Raw genomic sequence first — 24,651 nt, forward strand, 5'->3', positions numbered from 1 at the left:
TACCATGTAACTAAGAGCATGGGGTCTGCAAACAAATTACCTGGATTCAAATCTCAGCCCTATTAACTGAGACCTCGGGCTATTACATAATCTCTCTTTGTCTTAATTTTCTCATTTCTAACATGGGGATGATAATTAGAATAACTGCTTCATAGGGTCTTGGTGTGGATTAAATGAGTTAATGCATAGAAAGGGCATAGGCTCTTAGTACCTGTTATATCACTATTATTATTTCCCTAATCTTATCTCCTGGGGCAGAAAAGCTAACAGAATCCCTTAGCATAATAATCATGTGGAGGTTTTTCTTTCTTTTTAAAAATTATGTTTAAGCTTTGCAACATTGGGGTGGAAGTTGGGGGTAGGGATGGGCAAGAGGCATTACTTCCGAAAGAGGCAGTTCTTTCTGGGGCATCTGAAAATTAAAGGAGCCGTAGAATTGATGCTTAATATTTCTTAAATTGCTTATGTCCTACGTATCTACTGATGTTTTCAGAGTTCCAGTTACAAAATGGCAGAGCAATATAACTTGGAGAAGAAATCAATGTGGGTATTAATAATAAAACTTAATAAAGAGAATTCGTTAAGAGAAATGCTTTGAGGTCTCTTAATGGACTCTTCTCCCATAAAGAAGGAAATGAACAAATAATGGTGGTGTACTGAGTGCTTTCGAGGAAGCTTTTGTGTGGCGGGAGCTGGAGTGCTCCAAATACTGCGGTATCTTTGCAGCAAGAAACAAGTCTCAGTGAATTCTCACTGCTTACTTCCATTTTTGTTGCTTTGTTATTTCATAGTGACTTCCTGCTTTGTTATATTTTTTAAGTGTATTCATTGATATATTATGTAGAGTGAGAAAAATATATAAATCATGTGTACAGATCAATGCATTTTCACACAAATGTAACCAACCTGTAGGAGAGGGGTTGGCAAACTACCGCCTATAGGCCAAATCCAGCCCACTGCCTGTTTTTGTAAATATTGGTACAGAGAAACCACCTTTTTTTTTAAACATATTATCTATACTTGCTTTTGCTTTACAACAGCAGAGTTCAGTAGTTTTGACAGAAACTGTATGGTCCAAAAAGCCGGAAATATTTACTATCCGGCTCTTTATAGGAAATGTTTGCCATCCTGTGAGCTAGATCAAGAAACAGAATATTACCACTGCCAAAGAGGCTCTTTTGTCCCCTCTCCCAGTCATAACATCCCCCCCAAACACTTTTCTGACTTCTAACACCATATATTAATTTTTCCTTTTTTTGATCTCCACATATATGGAATTGTACAATACATACTCTTTTGTAAATGTCTTTTTTCATTCAATATGTTTATTAGATTCTTCCAGGTTGTTACAGGTAGTAGGACTTCATTTTCATTGCTGTATAGTATTCCTAGAGTGTGTACATGAAGCAAAATTATGAAAGAGGCACAGTTTGTTTTTGATACCCACTCTCATCTTTCCTTTAGTCATATTTTTTGCATTTCCACTTCCAGATACTCCCTAACCTTCTCCTCTGCCCCCCCACAAAACCCCCCTAAGCCCCCACCAACCAGTCCTTCAACTGTCCCATATCATGAAATGTACTTCTAAGCACTGCTAAAGGTTAATGTGCTAGATAGGTGTATTTTAATAGGAATCAAAGCCTCCGTCAAGTTGGAGTTAAAGAAAGGTAAGTTTACCTGTGTAAGCGCAGGCATCAGTGTGCTAATAGATGAACCATGTTATGAGTTTGCAGATCTTCTAGGCTCCTGAAAATAGGAATGCAGTATTAGTTATCCACCCAGTCTACCTCTGATAGACACATTTATTGTTTCTCGGTGTGGGCTCTTACAAAGAATACAGCTGTGAACATTTTTGTATATGTGTTTTGGTTCAAGTATGTACAGATTTCTGAAGAGAACTTATATAGGAGTGTAGTTACTAGGTCATAGATATGCATTTGTTGATACTCAGCAGACACTTGCAAAAGTGAGCTGTTATCAGTTTACACTCCAACTAGCAGTATAAGAGCTTCAGTTATTCCACATACTGACTAAAATTTGTTAGTGTCACCCTTTTTACAATTTTTATTTGAAATTTTATGGCAACTAATGATGCTGAGAACCTTTTCATATGCTGATGGTCATTTGAATATCCTCTTTTGTGAATTCCCATTCAAGCCAATATTTTTGTTCCTTTTTCTTAGTGATTTATAGAATTTATTTACATATTCTGGATATGAGTTCTTGGCCAGATATATATGTTGTAAATCAAATATCTTTTCCTGATTGGTGGCTTGGCTTCTTGCTCTCTTGATGGAGTATTTAAGTGAACAGAAGTTTCTACTTTATTCTTCTTGAAATTGGTTCCATATAACTTTTAGAATCCAATATCTAATTTTTACAAAAATCTTACTGAAATATTGGTTGGGATTGAATTGAATCCCTAGATCAATTTGAGGAGAATTTAGATCTAAATCTATGAATATGATATATCTCTGCATTTATTTCCTTTTACATTTTTCTCAGCAATTTTTTGTAGATTTTGGTATACAGATTTTGTACAACTTTGGTTAGGTTTATTTTTAGGGACTTTATGAATTTTAGTGCAGTTGTAAATCATGTCATCTGTAAGTAATGACAGGTTTATTTCTTCCTTTCCAATTTGTATGCCTTTTTTTTTTTTCTTATCTGATTGCTGTGGCTAGGATTTTCAATACTGTGTTGAATAAAAGTGGTGTGTCATTTGTGGGGCTCGTCGGATGGTCCTCTTGTGTGGTTTTAAAGGCAGCCACCAGATGTATTGGGTCCTCAGCTTTTTGGGAGGGGCTCTGGTGCAGGCCAAGTTCAGCTGCTAGTGGTGCTGGGCTTGGGATTTCTTTGTAGTAAGTACAAAGTGTTCTGCAGTTGGTTGCTGCTTGTGCTGGGTTTGGAGGCACTTGAGAGAGGTTATGCTGTGCATCATGGCTGCTTAGTTGAAGCTAAATTTCAGACCAAGACTGGCCACCACTTAGGCCAGGCTTGGGGCCACCTGATAGTAGTTAGAATGCAAGTTGAGACCAGTCGCCACTTGAGGGCACTTAGCAAGAGCTACAAGGCACACTGAGGCCAGCCACCACTTGTTTGAGGTTTATGGACCTTTGGAGATTTTGGGAAAGTCCACAGCATGAGCCAAAGCAGGGCCCTTGTGTGGCAGAGCCATTGGAAGAGTTTCAGGGTGGGTAAGCAAATTAAATGGGGTGAATAGTGTTAGCCAGATTAATGGAGAGCACAGATTTGGTGCCTGCCAGCACTTCTGTCCCAGAAGAGAGTTGACCCTGACCCTTGTCCCTCCAGTCCTCACCCTGAAGTTAGTTAATTTAGTTCATCCCCGCGTTTCTGGCACTTTCTGAGCTACTGCTCCTGCATTAAAGCTTAGAGGAAGAGAGTTGATGAGTGACTCTATGCATAGGTCTTTCAAGAGCAATGCCTTGGTCTCTAGCAGTCTTTTGTTTTTCTCTGATGCTATCTCTGCTGGTTTTCACAGTCAGATTTTATGGGGACTCCTCTTCCCAGCACTTCTGCCCTTGACTGGGGAGCCTGGCGTGGGGCTGGGACGCCTCCCTCCTAAGGGGGGGAGTACTAGAACCTACAAAGGACTGTAGCCCCATTAGGCTATAAATTTCTCAACAGAAACTCTACAGCCCAGGAACCACTGGGATAACATAGTCAAAGTGCTAAAAATGAAAATTGCTAGTTAGCAATACTTTATTTGACAAAGTTATCCATCAGATGAAAGTTAATTTTATGCTGATAACTTATCTTTGTTTCCCATTCATTCACAATAACATCAAAACAATAGAATGCCTAGGAACAAAGTTAATCAAAGAAGTGAAAGATCTGTGCAATGAAAACTACAGACTATGCTGAAAGAAATCAAAGACACAGACAAATAGAAAGACATCTGTTATAGATCAGAAGAATTAATATTGTTAAAATGTTCATACTACCAAAAGCCATCTATAGATTTAATGCAATCCGCATCAAATTGCTAATGGCATTCTTTACAGAAATAGAAAAAAACAATTCTAATATTTGTATTTGTTATTTTTTTTGTTTTTTGTTTTAAATATATCTTTATTGATTACAGAGAGATGAAAGGAGAAGGAGAGAGAGATAGAAACATCAATGATGAGAGAGTCATTGATCAGCTGCCTCCTGCACACCCCCGACTGGGGATCGAGCCAGCAACCTAGGCATGTGCCCTGACTGGGAATCGAACCCCGATCGCCTGGATCCTAGGTTGACGCTCAACCACTGAGCCACACCCGGCCGGGCTAATATTTGTATTTGAATCACAAAAGATCCTGAGTAGCCAAAGCAGTCCTGAGGGGGAAAAAAGAACAAAGCTGGAGGCATCATACTTCCTGCTTTCAAACTATACTACAAAGCTATAGTAATCAAAACAGTATGGCACTGGCACAAAAACAGACACTTAGACCAGTGGAACAGAATATAGAGCACAGAATTAGACCCTTGCAAATACAAACTAATATCCGACAAAGGAGACAAGAGCATCCAGTGGGGAAAGGATAATCTCTTCAACAAATGGCAGTGGGGAAAGTGAATAAACACATGCAGAGCAATGAAATTGGACATTCTGTCTTAAATCACTCACAAAAATTAACTCGAAATGTATCAGAGACTTAAACATAAGGCCTGATACGATGAAACTCTTAGAAGAAAACAGAGAAGTTCCTAGATATTGGTGTTGGCAATGATTTTCTGGATATGATACCAAAAGCAAAAATTCACAAATGGGGCTATGTCAAACTTCAAAGATTCTGCACAGCAAAAGAAACAATTAACAAAATGAAAAGGTAATCACATAATGGGGGAAAAAGTTTGTAAACCGTGTGTGTGTGTGTGTGTGTGTGTGTGTGTATCAGATAAGGGGTTAATGTCCAAAATAATAAAGAACTCATACAACTCAATTTAAAAAAAAAGTCTTATTTAAAAATGGGAAGAGGGGCCCAGCCTGCATGGCTCAGTGGTTGAGCATCGACCTATGAACCAGGAGGTCACAGTTCAATTCCCAGTCAGGGAACATCCCTGGGTTTTGGGCTTGATCCTCAGTAGGGGTCATGCAGGAGACAGCCAATCAATGACTCTCTCATCATTGAAGTTTGAAGTTTTTATCTCTCTCTCCCTCTCCCTCTCTCTGAAGTCAATAAAAACATATTTTTTTTAAAAATGGGCAGAGGAATTGAATAGATTATTTTTTCAAAGATGACATCCAAATGGGCAACAGGTACATGAAAAGATGCTCAGTGTCACTAATCAGGGAAGTGCAAATGAAAACCATGATGAGATACCACCTCACACCTGTTAGAGTGGCTGTTGTCAAACAGACAAGAGATAACAAGTTTTGGTGACAACGTGGAGAAAAGGGAGCCCTTGTACAGTGTTGGCAGGACTGTAAATTGATTCAATAACTATGGAAAACAATATTGGGATTCCTCAAAAAATTAAAAATAGATCTACCATATGATCCAGCAATTAAACTTCTGGTTATATACCCAAAGGAAGTGAAAATGGGATATTGAAGATATATATTCAACTTCTATATGTATTGCAGCATTTTTCACAGTAGCCAAGATATGGAAACAACCTGTGTCCATAAGTGGATGAATGAATAAAGAGGTAGTGTTATATTCAATGGAATATTATTCAACTATGTAAAAAAAGGACATCTTGCCATTTGCAACAATGTGGATAGACCTTGAGCATATTATGCTAAGTGAGATAAGACAGAGAAAGAAGTTCTGTGTGGTACCAGTTATATGCCTATTTTTCCACTATTGTATTTCTTGTCCATGATCCATTCAGGATTCAATACTGCGTTTAGATGCTCTTATCTCCGTAGTTTACCCCAGTCTAAGACAGTTCTTCAGTCTTTGTTTTTCATAATTTTGACTTGATCGTGATCTTGACATTAGAAGACTACTGGTCAGTGGTTCTGTAGAAGGCTCTTCAGTATGAGATTGTATGATGTAGTCTCATGATTAGGTTGAGGTTATGCATTTTTGGCAAGAGTACCACAGAAATGATTCTGTATTCTCCTCAGCATATCATACCAGGGGTATGTCGTGTCACTGTGTCTTGTTACTGGTGATATTAACTTTGATCACTTGGTTAAAGTGGCATCTGCCAGGTTTCTCCATTGTAAATATACTAATGTAAATCCCTGTGTGATTAATAAGTAATGTGGGAAATACTTTAATAATATACAAATATGCTTCTCTCTGCTAATTTTAACATTCTTTAATGGTTCTTGCCTTCAACGATCATTACCATGATATTTGATCAATGGTGATTTTCTGTTTTCATCATTACTTCTACATTTATTAATTAGAATTCTACCATGAGGAAGAATGGCCTCCTCTCCCCCATTTAGTTATTATTCAATTATTTATTTAGATCAGTATCTATTTATATCAGTATGGACGTAAATACTTAGTCTTTAGGTCATAATCCAATATCATCATTTTGTTACACAAATTGTTCCAGCTTTGGCCATTGGGCACTTTTTTCAAGCTTGTCATATGTCATATTGATGCGCCCCATCATTTTTAAGCACTTCCTAACTTTCTGACATCACAAGATATTCCAGGCTCATCTCATATTTTCCCTGCTATAGCTCTGGAATCAAGCATTTCTCCAAAGATGCTGATCCCTTTATTAGAGGATTGTATTTAGAAAACAAGATCTGGACCCTTGGTGTGATCATTGCTCCTAGGATGCCATTGCTTCCAGGCTTAGGAGTGCCTCTTTTTCAGTATCCCTGCCCATCTTTCTGTTCCCTGTGCTTTGGTACTGGGGGAAAGTGTGGGTTAAAACACTGAGAAATTCATATTATTATTCCTTTGAAAATAGTCACGAGAAGCAAATCCACATTTTTCTTTTTCTCTCCAGTTCTTCAGTTTGGATTCACAACTATCTTTGTGGCAGCCTTTCCTCTAGCACCACTTCTGGCCTTACTGAATAACGTAATCGAAATTCGACTTGATGCTTACAAATTTGTCACACAATGGAGGCGACCTTTAGCTTCAAGGGCCAAAGACATAGGTATGTTGAATTTGGGTATGTGTTTTAAAAGATGTTAACCATCTGGTAGATAAAATAAAAACAGCCACCAACTTTAGATTTTTTTTTTACTTATGGTTTCCATATAAGATGACTCAACTAACTCTTGCAAGAGAATAATTGCGTTAACTTTGAGTGATATCAGATGAGAAGGAAAGCTGCCTACTTGGAGATTTATAATTGCTGCTGCTAGAGAATTTGTACTCAGTTTCTCAATTTAGTTATTTCTGTCTTAAGACTTTGAAATCTAAAATTTTGATTATCCCTTATTTTCTTTTCAAAGTAGATCTTCCATCAGCTTAACTATGCTTTGCTCTCTCCTCAATGTGTGCCTGAGTCACATGAAGCATGACCCAGTGTTCCTAACCGCAGAGATGGCCCTCGGTCTTTGACTAGAGATGCCGAGTTGAATCAGGTGCAGCCTCGAGAGACTGACTGAGATCAGAGACTGTCCTTTATTTATTTCGGCATCCAGTGCTTAGCACAGGGCAGGCAGGTGCCCAGCCAGTGAGTCGGGAAGAGGGTTCACTGTGGATGTACTTGGCTCGCAGTGGTCTGTTATCCATATGAAGTAGACACACATTCGGTGAGCACCTATTCTGGGTCAGTGTGTCATGAACTGGGCGCACAAAGATGAACTAGAGGAACCCCGTCTGTACCCCTAGGGAGCTGGTGGCCGTGTGACAGTGCATGTGCGAATATTATCAAAGGGGGTTTGGGTGCCTTATCATTGACCAGGATTCTCTACTCATGTCTGATCCTGATTGAGTTTCTAAGACGTGAGCATTGGCACTTTCACAGGAACTCCTTCCCTGCCAAGGTGTTTGCAAGTACAAATTCTTGCTCCTGTTTGCCAGGGTCAGTATTTGGGAAGATGAAAGGACCCTTGGAAAGAACTATTGAAAACCAGTTCCCCGGTTAATTTCATATTTATTACCTCTGCCGTGTGCCTGGAATTAATACACACTTCTCTCTGAATAGGAATTTGGTATGGAATTCTTGAAGGCATCGGCATTCTCTCCGTTATTACCAATGCGTTTGTCATAGCGATAACGTCGGACTTCATCCCTCGCCTGGTGTACGCTTATAAGTACGGACCTTGTGCGGGCCAAGGAGAAGCTGGGCAAAAGTAAGTTGGCTGTGAGACCATCATGGAAACTCCATTGCCTGGCCATTGTGGTGTTCGACAGACAGAGGCCTCTGCTTTGGAGTGCACGGGACACAAACCCAGGACAAGAAGGCCTGTGGTGCGGTGGCGGGGGGATTATGATGTAACACTTTCAGCCGAAGTGAACGCAACCTGACCTATTGAAGGGATTGGGGTCATGCAAGTCAGACAAGTTTTAAATGGGATCCAGTGTGAGAGCAACAATGAACCGTTTTCCCCATCCCCCAACCACTATAAATTCAGAGATGTGTGATGTGGTATTGTCATGTGTGTAGCAGAACAGTGTACATGATGCAGTGTGTAGTTTTGCCCCTTCTGTGAGTTTGTAAAAGGATAGTAACAATCTGATTCCCGTTGTCTCTTTATATGTAGACTCTGCAATTCTACCTGGGGACTGTGTAACCACGTGCTGAGTACCCACAAGGGACTCAATAAATATTAGTGAAATTAGTGACTGAATGATTATTTCCTGGCTCATGACCTGACCAGTGTCTATATAACCGCAGGCAAATTGGGTGAACTTAACTCCCTGGGATCTCAGTTCTGTGGCATCACCTAAATGGTTCCCAAAGCCAGGACTCTGTATTTCTGATCAAAGAAAGCCTTGGCAAAATTATAACTTGTCCCCTGGTTTTCATTGCTGTACCCTTGGAAAAAGACAAAAAGTCTTTATATATATATCTCCTCACCCAAGGGTATTTTTTCCATTACTTTTTCAGAGAGAGTGAAAGGGGGAGAGAGGGGAGAGAGAGCGAAAGAGAAACTTCAATGTGAGAAGAGACATAGTTTGGTTGCCTCCTGCACGTGCCCCGACTGGGGATGGAGCCTGCAACTGAGATACGTGCCCTTGGCCCAAATCGAACGCAGGACCCTTCAGTCTGAGGGCTGATGCTCTAACCACTGAGCCAAACCGGCTAGGGCAAGACAAGAAGTCTTAACATACTTTCATGGAAAGTATGTCCCTGTTTGGCTTAAGTCAAAATAGTCTAATTCAAATTGTTGGATTTACATGTCTGTTGGTCAGAGTGAGGGGTGTGCTGGGATCATAGGATCTTTTCAGTGCCCCCCAAATCATCCCAAGTTGGGTGCTGCGTACTCATATAAGCAGTCCTGCCTTCTGGTTTACTAGTCTAAGCCAAATTAATTCATTCTCTATAACCATTGTAGTTCAAGTAGCCCCAAGGAGTCAAGTGTCGCTGAATCAAGACAACAATAAGTAATGAATGATTTTCTCACATTTAAATGAGTGGTCTTCTCAGAAATTACCTTGAAGAAGTGTGCATCCTCATTCAAACAGTGCTGTCCTTATGTAGACATTTTCTGAATCTCCTTTCTTGGAAATCCCTTGAGAGGCCACCTACCCCTCCCGTAAGATAAAATTGACTTCATTATTTTATGTTCCCTGGAAATCCTCCCTTTGTCTGATACGCTTTTCTCCGCACCTCTCCCTTCTCCTGATTATGTGTAGCAGCGTCTCTGTCTCACTTGGAGCTGGTGGTGTCACAGTGAGGGTATGGCGGTCTGCCAGCAAACCGAGCGATAGACATGAAATCTGCTCCCGCAGCACCAGGCCAGAGTTGACACGGCAGGGCCATCTGGCTGAACTCGATACAGCAAAGGACGGGAAATTTCATTTTCTAGAATTGATGACTGTCTCAGCTCTTTGATGTTGGCAAGCTAAGATTCTGTTGTAGTGGAAAGAATGAGAGAAATGCCTAAGTAGTTCAGTATCAGCAGTCCCTCTACTTCCATGATTGTGGAAATTATGTAGGAAGATTTAGAGTTGATAACTCTATGTAGATACCAGGTCCATGTGTAACGCTTTGCCTTTAGAAGGAGTACGTACCCACTAACGGCACGTTTTCAGCTTGGATTTATGACATGACTATGCTTGTACATAGTTTAAAGATGTATCCTCTTTATTTTGACGGTAGGGTGTTCAGTCCTTGACACAGGTATTTCCTTTGAATTTAGATTTTCTCAGTTGAATTTTCGAACAGAGTATCCATTAAACAGCAGCTTTAATCTCAGTAAAGCTCGGAGCTGCTTTGTGAGAAGAGAGTGCAGGAGGGGTGGTGAATATTCCATTTTAATGCTGGACCTGTTTTTGGCACCTTTCCTTTCCCACTGCTCAGCTCCTGAGAAGACTCTGCTATTTCCCGTACTTCACAAAAACAGCTTGCCTCTCTGTGACAGCTAATAATCATTAAGGCCCTCATTTGTTCTCATGTCGTGTTCTAGGCAGTTCATAGATGAGGGAGACATAAATCCTAATCACCCTTCCAAGGAGTAGTAGGGGAGGCCGGCTGCCAGTTGGATGAAGGCATGCTACACACACACTGACTGGCTGTTTCACCCATGAGTGACCTGACAAATGGGTCCTGCTTGGTTCATTTTTTAAGGCCATGATAAACCAGTGATTTGTCTTGAGTGAGACAACACATAGAGCCCATGTGTTCTCAGAACTATGTTCATGTCATCATTTTGGTTTGGTGGTAAGCAACTTAGAATAATCATACCAGGGAAATGTTAATGAAGAGGGTATGAAGATCAGGATTTATTCATTTAATCAGTAAGTATTATTGATCTCCTGCTCGGTACAAAAAAATAAAATGCATTAATAATGGCCACTCACATTTACTAAGATCTTGCTATAACCTAAGCACTATATCACTTACTTTGTATATATCATTTCATTTAATCCCCACAATCACGCTATGAGGTGGGGACTTTTGTCACTTAAAGAAGTTACATAATTTCCCAAGATTACATGTCTAAAAAACAGCAGAGCTACAGTTTAACACCAAAGCCCAAGTACTTAGTATTATAATGTACTGACCCCGGGACAGAATGAAAGCCATGTCCTCAAGAACTTTATAATCCCTAGATCCAGGCAATAGTTTTATTCCTGGTCCATGTTCAAGACCTTGATAGAATCTCTGATACTTTAGTTTGCCTCCAATCAAATCAATTAAATCAATATTACTGGATTCCTACACTGCATGAGACTGTCCTAGCACCAAGGATACAAAAATATCCAGGACATCTGTTCTGCTTCAAAAAAAAAACCACAACTATAGTTCAAAGGAGAAGACACACATGCAGGCAGCCAACTCTAGTCCAAGCTATATGGTAATTGTGAAGTAAGTATGCGGCACCTTAGGAAGAAGGGAATGAGTCTTCTGACGGGTGATTAGGACATCTTCCCAGGGTGTGACATTTCAGTTGGCTATTGAAAGATGAGCACTGCTTTCGTTTTTAAAGAAATGAGTAGGGAATCCCAATAGAAAAGGAAAGCGGAGCAGAGGCATGAAAGCATGTGATACATGCAGGGCATATAGTCTGTCATGACTGTAGCGTGGGATGTGAGTCGAAGAGGGGGGCCCATATTTACGTCAGTTAGATTCAGGGCATTATGAGAGAGCATACATTTCATTAATGAAGTAATGTGTTTGTGTGTGTGTGTTGTCTCTCTGTGTGTGTATGTCATCAGTGAAAGAAGCAGTGGCTTACCTGTAATTTATGCTGATTATGCAATGTTGTCGTTCACCTATTTCTCTGAAGCATTATTATGATTCTGCACAAAAAGGACTGGAACAAAAGAAATGACTGTTCTTGATTCAACACACCCAGAGTTTTTCAGTGTATCCTAACTTGAGTGCTTATGACAATGCAGGGCCAGGTAAAGGCACTTACAACTATAGGAAATTCTAGGAAGTAGAGCCTTTAGTGAATTGGATGCAGAGATGATAGGAGTTCTAATTATAGAATCTGCTTTCTCTTTTAGGTGCATGGTTGGCTATGTGAATGCCAGTTTGTCTGTGTTTCGAATTGCTGACTTTGAGAACCGATCGGAGCCTGAGTCTGATGGCAGCGAGTTCTCAGGGACTCCTCTCAAGTACTGCAGGTGAGTGTGGCACTCTTAGCCTCAGATGGGCTGGCTCTCCCACAGGGAGGTTCTGGCATTTTTTTACAGATATAGAACAAACAGTCCTAAAATTTATATGGAATGACAAATAGCCATAACATTCTTGATAAAGCTGGAGGCATCAGCTTTCTTATGTCAACTGTATTACAAAACTATAGTAATCAAAACAGTATGGTATTGGCATAAAAACAGACATGCAGATCAATGGAACAGAATAGAGGGCCCATAAATAAGTGTAATAAATTCATATATGACCCATTTACTTATGACAAAGGAGCCAAAAATATACAATGGGGAAAGAACAGTCTCCTCAATAAACGGTAGTGGGAAACAGGGTAGCCACAGGTCAAATTGTGGATTTATGAGAATTCATTATATTATTAAAGTATTAAGTAAATGTAAAAATCAGAGAAAAAAGAGCATGGATAGACCAATTAGGTTCATTATAAAAATTTAAGAATTATGATTAAGCCAGTTCTGTACCCAAATAATGTTACACAGAAATGCAAAGGATGAAGAATATTCAAGATAGTTTTGAAGAGTATTAATGAGGTAGAGATGTACCTTATGTTAGACACAGAATAAATGTATAGTAATTAATCAGTGTGGTGGTGGCAGGGGTAACAGATCAATAGAAAATGGAATAGAATTGAGAACTCCCAAGTAAATTGCATAATAAATATATAATCACAAATAGCACAATATGATTCCATTTATAGAGCCTTCAAAGCAGACAAAAGTAAACACTGTTTTATTTCGGGACGCTGGCATAAGTAGTATATAAAGAAAAACAGAAAGTTTACACAGTTCCCTCTCGAGGTGTCTGGGATTGCCAGTGAGGCGTTTCTAAGCCACTGACCACATGAGGTGCACTTACCATTCTTTCAAATGTACATACACTTTTATTTCCACAGTTTAAAAATGCGAGTAAATGAACTATACTCAGTGCTAGAAAAATAATGTTTGCAAGCTGATCATCCATTTCTTGAGAAATAAGAGCAGCTTTAGAGGAGGCACTAACTTAAGTCAAAAGGGAACATCCCACCTTTCCCACATGTAAAACTAAAAGTGTTACTATCTAAAAATAACTCTGACTCACTTGAAAAAATTCCTCTCAACATTAATGCCACTGGGATACTTAATGACTTCGAAGGTACTAGAGGGAAAGATTAGAGGCGTAACACTGATTTAATTAGCTTTGAAGCTTGGCTTCTGGCTGTTTCTACAGCAGGACAGAGAAGTGTTTTCTTTGTACCAGTGCCAGGGAACGTGTAGCCCGTCATTACGCAAAGAGCTAGCACTACATCAGAGAGAGACACGGGGCACAATCGACGGCTGAGCACGGCCCTCCCCCAAAGCCCTGCCTCGTGGAAAAGGCCGGTAGGATGGGAGGTGCGCCGGCACCCGAACGGAGAGCTCCGCTTTCAGCAGTCATGCGACTCATACGAGAGCGCGAGTTCAGCATTTTACAGCGGGGTGAGATGGAGACCCTGCGTTCGTTGGCAGGGGAAACTGATATCCAGAAAAGCTTCATGAATTACCCAAGGCCACGTGTGTCAGGCAAATGCCAAACTTGGTTCCAGCATGCTCTCCTGTGCATAATTTCGGAGACGGCCTCAAGGTAGCGAATCAGGTGACAGCCAATTCATTGGCACCACTGAGGATTTTTGAAAAATGTTATACTGATTTGAGAGAGAGAGAGAGAGATGAGAAAGATGTGAAAGAGATACATCAATTGGTTGCCTCCTGAACATGCCCAAACTGGTCAAACCCACAACCTAGGTATGTGCCCTGACCTGGACTTGAACCCATGGCCATTCTGGGTACGGGACGACACTTCAGCCAACAGAGGCGTACTGGCCAGGGCAGCACCGCCGGGTTTTAACCCCGTAAAACTCCTTGCGTTCCTCCGGGCAGAGGTTAGCAGAGCCCCGCGATGCATCTACCAGTGGACATGTACTACTCCTAGGCTGAGCCAAGAGATGCCCGTTCTCAACAACTGGACCCTTACCGGGAAATTCCCTACCTAAAATGTTTTGCCAAATAACCACAGCCATGAGTGTGTTTTTTAATATGAAAAAGAAAATGTAAAGAACGATTAATTTTTAAAATTTTTCTCCCACAAATAAGGGCTACATAGTGGGAATGAGAGAGATCTGGGAGTCAGGAAAATCAGTTGGGAGCGTGACCTTGCCCTGTGTGTTTCTAGATACCGAGACTACCGTGACCCCCCTCATTCACTGGTGCCCTACGGCTACACGCTGCAGTTCTGGCATGTCCTAGCAGCTCGCCTGGCTTTCATCATTGTGTTTGAGGTAGGTTTTCAGAACTGTTCCTTTATAGCCTTTGACATAATGAAGTAACTAGAAGTAATGAATAAGTATAAGCTATGAGAACTTTCTGGTTATGTATGTCCAGAAGCAGTATGGTGCTATTATAGAAACTCTTTATTTTCTTTTCCCAAGAAATATTTCAAAGTCCATTGTAGATTTTTAATGGATAAATCAGGAATTATTGGTCCTAAATTTAATATTCTAGGGCTTTGGTTCTTAAACTTTAGGAAAATTACCTTTTTTCCATCCCCATTCCTAGAGATATTGATACATCATTTATGCAATTTGCTTTTCACAAGCCCTCCTAGATGATCCAGATGCAGGTGTTCAAGGACCATAGTTTGGAAACCACTGAACTGGGAATTACAAGTGGTAGCCTCTGGTTGTGGAGCATCATGACGTTACTTATGTTCAAGCACACAAATAAGCATTCATTACCTAAGATTCAAAATAGACTTAAAAAGTATAATTATACTCAAAAGGTATAATCTGTGTAGTAATTGCATGTATTATGTGTCAATAAAAATATAGTACCTATTTTCTTTTAGTCATTAAGAAAATTGGTGCTAAGAATAGTTTGCATTTCTATTACCGTACTCATAAATAGAAATTTCATCTCCTGTTACATACAGTAAAGCCAAATTAACATAAGCCAAGGCTGCCTTATGTCGTGGACTAAAAGCTTCCTACGCCTCTTTGAAACTATTCTATCACTGTTTTTTCTTTCACTCCGGGGAACCAAGAAAAGATAATATTAAGCTGCTCTTCCCTGGGAATTTCAAATTGGTGGTTACAGAACAGTCATGGGGATGTAGAGCACAGCATAGGGAAGATAGTCATATTCTAATAACTATGTGTGGTGTCAGATGGGTATGAGATGTTGGGGGATGATCACCTAGTAAGTTCTATAATGTCTAATCCCTGGGGTGTACACCCAAAACTAATGCAATAATGAATGTGTTTCAACTTCAATTGAAAAATAAAAATGATTTTAAAATGAAAAAAAAAGGCATTTTCATATAATTTTCACAATACCCATTTTATAGATGAGAAGACTGAGGCTCAGAGTAACTTTTTCTTAGGTTCATAGACGGCTCATAAGTAGTAAAAGCTACAGAGCTGGGATTCAAACCTGGGTTTCCTGATTCCACAGTATACTTTTCCTGGCTCTCCTATGCACTCTGACCATTCCTTCTCTACCTCCCTCTCACCCCTCTTCTCCTCCCCTGTGTGGTGCCATCAGATGAAGTTCTGTGCTCACCTCTCCCTGAGCTCTTTCCTCACACACACGTCCCTGGCCTTGGCCCAGTCCCCAGGCGTTCCGGAGGCTCCGTGTCCCTGGGTCGAGAGGAGTTCTTGAACCCACTCCCAGAGCTCTTTCCAGCTAAGGAGGGACAGCAGACCTGACTCTGTTGCATTCTCCTCTGTGTTTTTAGCACCTCGTGTTTTGTATAAAGCACCTCATTTCATATCTGATCCCAGACCTCCCAAAAGATCTAAGGGATCGAATGAGAAGGGAGAAGTACTTGATTCAGGAGATGATGTATGAAGCAGAACTGGAGCGCCTCCAGAAGGAACGGAAGGAGAGAAAGAAAAACGGCAAAGCACATCACAACGAGTGGCCATGACGAGGTAGGTGAGAGTGTGCTCAGGGGTGAAATCCCTCCTGGGCTGGGGGCAGCTGTAAACTCCCTGAATCAGAGCTTGCTGTTGTTCTACTGCTAGGGATCAAAAGAACTCCTCAGGAGCTTCCAAAACCAGCTTGTTTTCTCCTTTAATTGCAAGTTTAACTTGACATTCCCTTTATACACAACACCTGCAACTCTCCTCTGCCTCCGTGCCTCTGGCCTGTCAGTCAGTGCTCATGAGCTGGCCTAGGTGCTCCCTGAAATCAACCTCCCCCTTCTACTCCAGCCTGGCTGTTCTCTTGAAGGTCCCCAGGCAGCATTTCCCTTCTGTCTGGTTAAAGTCACCTTCCCACCTCATCCAGGATGGCCTTCTCTCCATCACCCATTTATTGCTTCCTTCCAGACTGATCCATGTCATGCCATACCCTTTAAGCAGTTTTCCCGAGACTTATCAGCCCATTGAGACTGTCTCCTTATAAACTTCTCTGGTTTTTGCATCAGTTTTATTAGGCTTCCCCAGCACAGCTGTAAGCATCTTCACAAAAGACTCTATGGATGGTAATTTATTCATCGAACTCATTAGTACAGTGTTAAGCACATGGCACCCATTTAAATGCACATTCAATTAGTAAAGTTTGGATAGATTAAGGGTAAAAATATTGTAAGAAAGTTCCATAATGTTCCCACATATCTTATGAAAAAGTTCTTCTGAAGTTCCTCTGGCAAGTCAGTTACTAGCTGTGTGTCCTTGGACAGGTCACTTAACTTCTCTGAGCCTCAGTTTCCGAGTGATGGAATGATTAGATGAGCTCTCAGTTTTGATATTCAGTGAATATGACATTGTAGCCTTTCTTTCTCCTTCTTGCCCTTCTCTCTCTCCACTTGTTTGAAGACTAACTTTGAAAACATTTTGCAAAATTTGGCCTGTAAAAGAAATATGAGATATCCAGGGGGAAAAGTACATTTTTCACTTTTCATATAGATTAAGATATGCCAGATATCTGCAGAGATGTTGTTGTTAAATTAGTGAGGTTGTATCAAGCCAGATGTGGGATGAGAGTCCAGGAGGTTATTATAAGTTGGATATGGGGGTGGAATAGGAGGACCTCACCTAGGCCCCAGGCCCACAGGGATATCAGTGGTATGTAGATGTGGAACACCAGCTCTGCCTTCAGTTCCAAATTAGACCTTGGCTTCCCCAAAGGCAAGAAATGTTTTGCTACTTAGTAATTTTGCCATTTCCCAGATCTGCCATTTGGCTACATGACTTTGGGGAAAATACTTAATTTTTCTGAGCCTGCTTATTTGGCAGAACTAAGTTCAAATAGGCACTGTATGTGAGACACTGATGAAACAATAAAATACTGCAGAGTACAATACGGGATTTTGTTTGTTGTTAAGCATTCTGTTGTAGCCCACTGGGTTCTAAACCTGGCTTTTCCATTCTCTATCTGTATCTGTATGGCCTGGGGTGGCTTTGAAGTGGATTCGATTTCCACATTTCCAAAAGTAAAGAAGTTGGACTGAACAATACTTTAAGAGCCTGCTCTGCTTTACCCTTCCCAGATTCTATAATTTGCCCCAATCCGCTGGCCTCTCTCCCCCAATTCTAATCACCCCCTCCTGATCAGCCCCAGAAGAGAAGGGCTGAATATCCCGACAGCATTAGTTGAGGTGGGAGGCAGACATTAGTGAAGAGAATTGCTCCCCGGAGCTCCAGGGGCCAGAACCAAAGCAGAGCGGTGGCGTTTTCTATGCTCAGGGCGGCCCTGGGCTGCGGGGCCAGTCACCCGTTGGGAGTTTCTTTTGGCCTCATCGTTAGGGGCTGCTTTCTCCCCGACAAGGCCATTTCTAAGTTTTGCTTAAGAGCATAGTGTTTATCTGTCTGTCTCTACTCCCCCAACGTGAGGCAGGATGTCACCTCACTTCACACCCACTCAGTCTGTTCCCCTGAAAGCACGCATAGTGATGTTTCTACCGTGCCCGACTCAGTTCGGGGTCACAAATGCTCTGAGTGCCCTTGACCCACGGCGAGTGCAAACCACTGCACAGCATGTGTACGGAGAGTTTTAACGCCTCCTTTTCTCTCCCCAGGTAATCGTTCACTTCCAGGCCGAGGACCTGGATTCTGTTTACTTCTCCTGGCTGTGCAAAAGCACACTAAGTGAATGACCGAAATGCAAGCGCGGTGCATGTCGCAGCCATCGGCAGCAGCAGGGGAGCTGGCACCCTCCAGGACTGCCCGCGAGAGCACGGTGCAGTCCGGCGCACAATCGCTATCTACCCATAGACCACGCTCGGCCGAGCAAGCATGCACGTCACGGGCAGTCACCTTCTCAAGTTTTTAAAACCAAGGGGAACTTGTATACTGGGCCTGTTTTTCAGCCTGTTTGCTACCTTTTTTGCATTCTATCCCATGGGTATTTTACAGACACTGGGCTGAAAATGGCATTTGGACACCTGGACACGCATTCCTAGAATGTCATCATACAGTCCTAATTCCATGTCACCCAAACAAGACCCTGTTTACAACTTTTTCTTTCTTTTTTATTTTAATTTCAGATCTTTCTGAGGAGAATATTATATATGACATATCTATAGCTATGTGTATGGCCATAGATGTATTTCTGTGTGTACATATGTATAGTCATGTATTCTTACATATGTACATACAAGTACAGAGATATATAAAGTACATAAAAATTCCTTACTTGTAAATAGCCAAAAGGTACTGACATGAATGATGAATTTTCACATTTAAATAGTCACCAACATGAAGCCATGTTTAATGCTTGTATAATGTGATGCAATAAGATTTAAAATAAATTTATGCACATGGAATATTTTCAGCCGGGTCTTCTGAAATTCTGTTGTGGCTCCTCAGAGAATAAGAGGAAACGTAGCAGAGTGGAGTCTTTCAAGAAATGCCTGTCACTCCCAAGCCCCCCTCAGACATCCCTTTACCCTGCAGAGACAGGACAGTTTTCCTCCTGTCACCCTTTCCATCTTTCTTCCATGCTACCTTCTTAGCGTGCCGAGCCAACTAATTAGAAGAGCTTAGAAAATGCCACTGACACACAAAACGTGGCCACTGATACTGACAGTGCTTTTGATTACCCTGCCTACTGGTGTGCTCTGCTCACCCTAGGACAGGGGCTGTCTCTGGGGGGAAAGGTGTTTCCGAGCAACGCCTGTTGTTGCAATTACTCTTCTTCCAGAGGTTGTAGAACCTGCCCTTGGACCGTGTAATCACCCTTCCTGGGCCGGCTGGGGAGGGGACTGTGCTCCCATTATCACATACGTCAAACGCTGCCTTCTTCTGGCTGTGGGTTCACCTGAGCTGATTGGTTTTCATCCCTTGGATGGGAACTGTTGGTGACTTTGGGCAGCTGGAACTTCAGCCGTTTCTTAGTTTCATCTTTCTCGTACTCCTGATCTGATGGCCCACCCACTGCTGAGGGTGGCTCCTAGTCCCTTCCCACCGAAAGCTGGACCAAGATCCCCCGGGAGGCCGCTTGGAGCTGGCCTCCCATCCACCCAGTCGGGGTGTTAATTCATAGCCCCACCCCATGCTGAGTGTAGCTCCCAGCCCCCCAGCCAGAAAGTTTAGCTAGAACTCCTGGAAGCTGTGTCCCCCAGCAACACTCAAGCAGAGAACAGCAGGCAGAGCCGCTGACTGCAGGGCAAAGCCAGTGGCTCTGTTGGGCCGAGAAACATGGGAGTGAGATAAAACTAAGTTCAGATCTAAGGTGTACGACTTGGATAAGGGATTGAAATTCTCTGAAATGCAGTTACCTTATGGAGTGGACACTGTAGTACCCTGTGGAGCTCCCCCTTCAAGGAAGGCCTTTGTGCCCCAGCCGTGGGGGGCGGTATTGGCAGAAAGCCTTCCTCTCTCCACCCCTTCTTGTCTGCCTCCCTGCAGAGGATCACCTGGTCTGAGACACTCCTCGTGTCAGCCCGTGTCAACAACTAATTCCTGACGCAGGAACAGGAAAGCTTGGCTATCTTAGCCCAACTTGGGATAACTCCAAAGGGCTCCTCTGCCTTCTGAGTCTCTGTGGGAGGATTGTCCTGGAATCTGCATTACAGCTCAACCTCCAGCTCTGCTCAGACCGGCTTCTGTCGCCTTCCTCCCACAGGTGTTGATCCTAAAGGCACTCCGTAATAAACATTGAGCACGTTAAAGTGCATTTCAGACTGCTTCCTAGGGAATCAAACCTGTGACACTCATTTAAAAACAAACAAACAAGCAAAAAGGTGGGTGAAAACTCTGAAAGGCAGGAATTGCATGAATTCATGCATTCAACAAACATTTACTGGGCCAGACTCTGTTCTAGATGCTAAAAATACAGCAGTGAACACAGATGAGTATGCTTAAGAAAGAGATCATGAAAATCATTGAGGTTGAAATAAATGTTTAGCTACAGTATTGGCTACTTGCTGTAAAGAGAATAGTATTTCTTCCTCCCAGCACCACTCCCTCACCTGCCCAGATATTTTTCATTGTCTGAGATTGTAATGCTCATGTTCTGTTCAGAAACCATCAAATCCTTGATTGTCGAGTCTAGACAGGTCTCATCCTGTTTGAGCCTAATTCCCATATGGGTTTCTTTCCTTACCTCCTACCACACGAGGTTGCAGAGAATTGTGAGGCTGAATTCCTATTTGCCTGGATGCCTCATTCAGCAATTTCTGCTTCTGTGCTTATTAAACATGGTAAAGTCTAACACCCCAAAGCCATATGCCTGCCCAGACCTATCACTCAGCTGTGCATTTACTGGGGTCTTATGGCTGTAAGCTCTAACCAGGAAATGGGGCACAAGTTTTGTTGACTTTTATATCCCACAAACTTAGGGTGATTTGCTGTGGCCATCCCAGGGCTCAGCACGTGGAGTAGTGACCCACAGAGACCCCTCCTCAGAGACTCAGGAATATATTCACTCTCATCGCCTCCCTCTCACCCTCCCAGCAGAAGGAACCCATTTCCACTCTAGGGGTTCGAGAGCCTAGCCCTCACCCTCCAAGATATTTTATCCTTGCTAACCTAAGAGCTAGTTTTTTGACACTCAAAAACCAAGAAGAAATCCCTCTTTTCTCTGGTATTTGCCGAAGCATCCCTTTCCTGAGTTACAAACATCAAAGACCTGATTATTTGAATGTGGAAAAGAGCTGAGGAGGGAACGGAATGCTCCAGGGAGAGGGGGTCATTGCTTAAATTTCCTGAATTGTGTCACCCCTGTTCTTTCCTCCGAAGCTGCTCCCCCGCCTCTCTTCTCTGCTTGATCACTGCCCTGAAGGCAGCCTCCTTGAGCCAGGCCCTCGCCTCTTCAACAGCGTGTAACACAAGGTATTTCTTGACTCTCTCCTGCCATTTTTAAACATCTTGTCTTTGCCTGGGTGTCCCGGCTTCTACACAGCATCCTAGGCTGCGGGGCGCGGCCCCAGAAGGGAGGGCACCAGCCTGGTCTTGTCTCCCGCCTCTTGTCCCGCCTCGCTCACCTCCCTCCTTTCCCCCTCCATCTGCCTCCACAACGGGCCCTATTTTAAGTCGCACTGTACTTTGTATGTCCCAGTTACTGAAACGCCCTGCTTCTTCCTCTGTTTTAAATGTGTGGATAGGAGGCTTCGTAATTCTCCATTTCGAAATAACATTATATTTTACTTCTGTTTAGATCTCAAGTCAACATTTTTTGGTAATCATCAGGATGCAATGCATAAATATAAAAAGATTGGAGGACAGGATAAAAGGTAGCAATATTCAGGAGTTAAAGAGTTACGGAATAGAGAAAATGGGAAAAGGGGGGTGTGCAAAGAGCTAATGGCTAAGAAATATCCAATATTATAGATGTGACTTTCTATTTTCAAACACAGTTAATTACTTAAAATAGATTGTTTGGGGACAGAAATTGTGCATGTTTGTTTGCTTACCCTTTTATAATTTATATACAGTATATAGGAAGAGTCCTTTATGTGGTAAATTGAGTGGAAATAACTTTTTGTAAAAGCTGATAAAATTAATTCTGTTTAATCCCCCAAGAACAGACAACTTCAAAGACACTTGTAGAGAGTTTAATCAGCAAGTTGAAAAATCAGAAATGCAACCATGTTTTACATTACAATCTCCAAGTCTCTCAAGTTTTATTCAAACAATAGGCACACAGCTTAAATGTAAAAGTAAATGTTGCCATGACTAAATTGTGCAATGAATTTTCAGTAACTAAATGGTCATGCACTCAGTTGGCTTCCTACCGACAACCATCATTGGAAAGAAGTCAGAATTTCCTCTAAGAATCGACGCAGAGAGTAAGTAGCTTCCCCTTCTCCACGCCATCCCTGTCTGTGTCTACATCACGGACAGACACTCCATTGTTAACGATAAGTGATACTTTCTGGGGTTTTCATAAGTAAAACTATTATAAAATCTTCATATTCATATACTTAATGTTTCCTTCATCCTAATGTGTGTTAATTCTGGAAATCATGTTGGAAAATAAAAGTGTTAAGAGTTGTTCTCATAGTTATTCACAAGTCTATAGTCCTTAATATTTTCAAAGTGCTGTGAAAATACAAGGTCGTTATCCCACATCATAACATTCCATATGTTTAGTGATATTGACTCTTCGCGTGTAGACGGGAGAGATCAGAAGACTCATGGAAATTTCCCTAAAGGAACATAACCGGGGGGTGTGACTTCAGGACAATCAAGATTGCAACCTTAGCCTCCAGGGCAGGGCTTCTCAGACTCAACACTGTTGTATCAGAGGCAGGATCATTTTTGTTGTGGAGGAGAGGGGCTGCCCCGTGCATCTAGGATGTTTAGCAGCATCCCTAAATTCCACTAGATGCCAGTAGCACCTCCTCACCAGCTATGACAACCAAAAATGTATCCAAGTATTTCCAAATGTCCCCTGAGGTGCAGAATTGCCCCCTTGAGAACCTTTAGTCAAGAGAGAAAATGACTGCATAAGCAACTAAATAGATGAATATAATTTATACTTTCTTACATCCTACATACAAAATTTTCATTTCTCTATGAAGTGAATATGACTGGTCTACAGCCTTCTTTAAAGTTTACATTTAAACTTTAAATGTAATCCTGCTGACCACTAAATATATTTTAATAATTCTATGGCACATATTTTCTAGAGAAGAAACTATCCCCACATCATTACATTGCAAATTATTAATAGCTTATCTTTTATTTTTAAGTGGCAAATGAGCTTTGTCTCAAATTTTTATTTCCAATCATATTGGGATTCTAAGTAACACTATTTGAGTTATTAAAGTGCTATCTGATCTCCTGTACTCACATTATTCCTGTGACGCAGGTGTTTAGTGTTATGTTCCATCAGTAGAGAAGATTAAGGATAAATCCAAGGTCATACAACTTGTCAGTGGCAAAATAAAAATAGACAACTTGTGTTTCTATTACGGTTGTTGTGATGAAAAATAATTAAGAACATTAGATTATTTATATTATAATATAGTAACTTTTACCTCTCTTTGATTTTGCCCAAAGATTTAAATAAAATAAATAATCTTTAACAATTAATAACATAACTTTTATTTCTTAAGAATTATATCATGTATTTATGAAAGTGAAAGATCAACAGTTCCTAATATCACAAATATGTACTTTAGTAAAAGAAAGTGGACAAGAATGGAAGTACCTTCTCTCTCGTTAAGAACACACTGCAAAATCCCATGGCAGCCAGAGGAGAAAAACTTACTTCATTGCCTGACTTTGACTTCCAAAACCGAAGAATCCTACACACACGTGCATTTAGGATTATTAAATAAATAACAGTAGTTCAAATCACACTCACATAAAACAAATAACATTATGTCTTTCTACTCATTAAAACATACAGATTTATAAAATTCAATGTATGCTTACAAATATATTGATTAAAAAATAACATCTATACGCATATAAAATATATGAATATGTTGTTAATTTAAATTATATAAATCTCCATTTTAAATACTACTTCCTGATTTTTATTTCTTAACATTTTCAATTGGCAACCATAGATGTACAGAGCATGCTTACCTAAATATCAGAAAATAAGCAAAAATTATTTAATTGTAAAATATTTTAATGTATTTAAATTTTTCTGAAATTATTTTAAAACATTGCAAAGCTAAAAAACACACACACATAACTCTAAACCGTATCTAATGTGGTAACACAGGAAATAAGTTATTGATGAAAGCCTTACCAAACTCTTAGCTAGAATTGTAGCAAAATAAAATAAACTTTGAAACTGCTACTTGAAGTGGTAAAACATGGAACAAAGCACATATTTAATAATTTCAGAACATTAAAGAACAAGTGTTTGCCTGTGTAATTTAGCTCTTTAACAGGGTGAATATACTAGAGGTCAAGATTTCTAAGCCTATGTATCATTAAATTTAATTAATTACAAAGTAGTTGACATTCAAAAATTCAACTTCATAGCATTCAGTGTAATCATCTAACTCCATGGA

General features: G+C 41.0%; 1 protein-coding gene across 1 annotated transcript in view; it reads left to right on the plus strand.

The window, feature by feature from the left end:
• LOC107545102 (anoctamin-4) overlaps nucleotides 1-16,158 on the plus strand; it is a 124,697-nt gene extending 108,539 nt beyond the window's left edge. Inside the window, exons 21-25 of the mRNA XM_087813978.1 lie at nucleotides 6,931-7,083; nucleotides 8,083-8,230; nucleotides 12,057-12,176; nucleotides 14,407-14,512; nucleotides 15,967-16,158. Coding sequence (XP_087670104.1) covers nucleotides 6,931-7,083; nucleotides 8,083-8,230; nucleotides 12,057-12,176; nucleotides 14,407-14,512; nucleotides 15,967-16,158 — 719 coding nt within the window. The remainder of the gene's footprint in view (nucleotides 1-6,930; nucleotides 7,084-8,082; nucleotides 8,231-12,056; nucleotides 12,177-14,406; nucleotides 14,513-15,966) is intronic.
• Nucleotides 16,159-24,651: the final 8,493 nt, after the last annotated feature.

This window comes from Miniopterus natalensis, chromosome 2 (assembly GCF_054644295.1).
Source record: "Miniopterus natalensis isolate mMinNat1 chromosome 2, mMinNat1.hap1, whole genome shotgun sequence".
Taxonomy (NCBI): Eukaryota; Metazoa; Chordata; class Mammalia; order Chiroptera; family Miniopteridae; genus Miniopterus; species Miniopterus natalensis.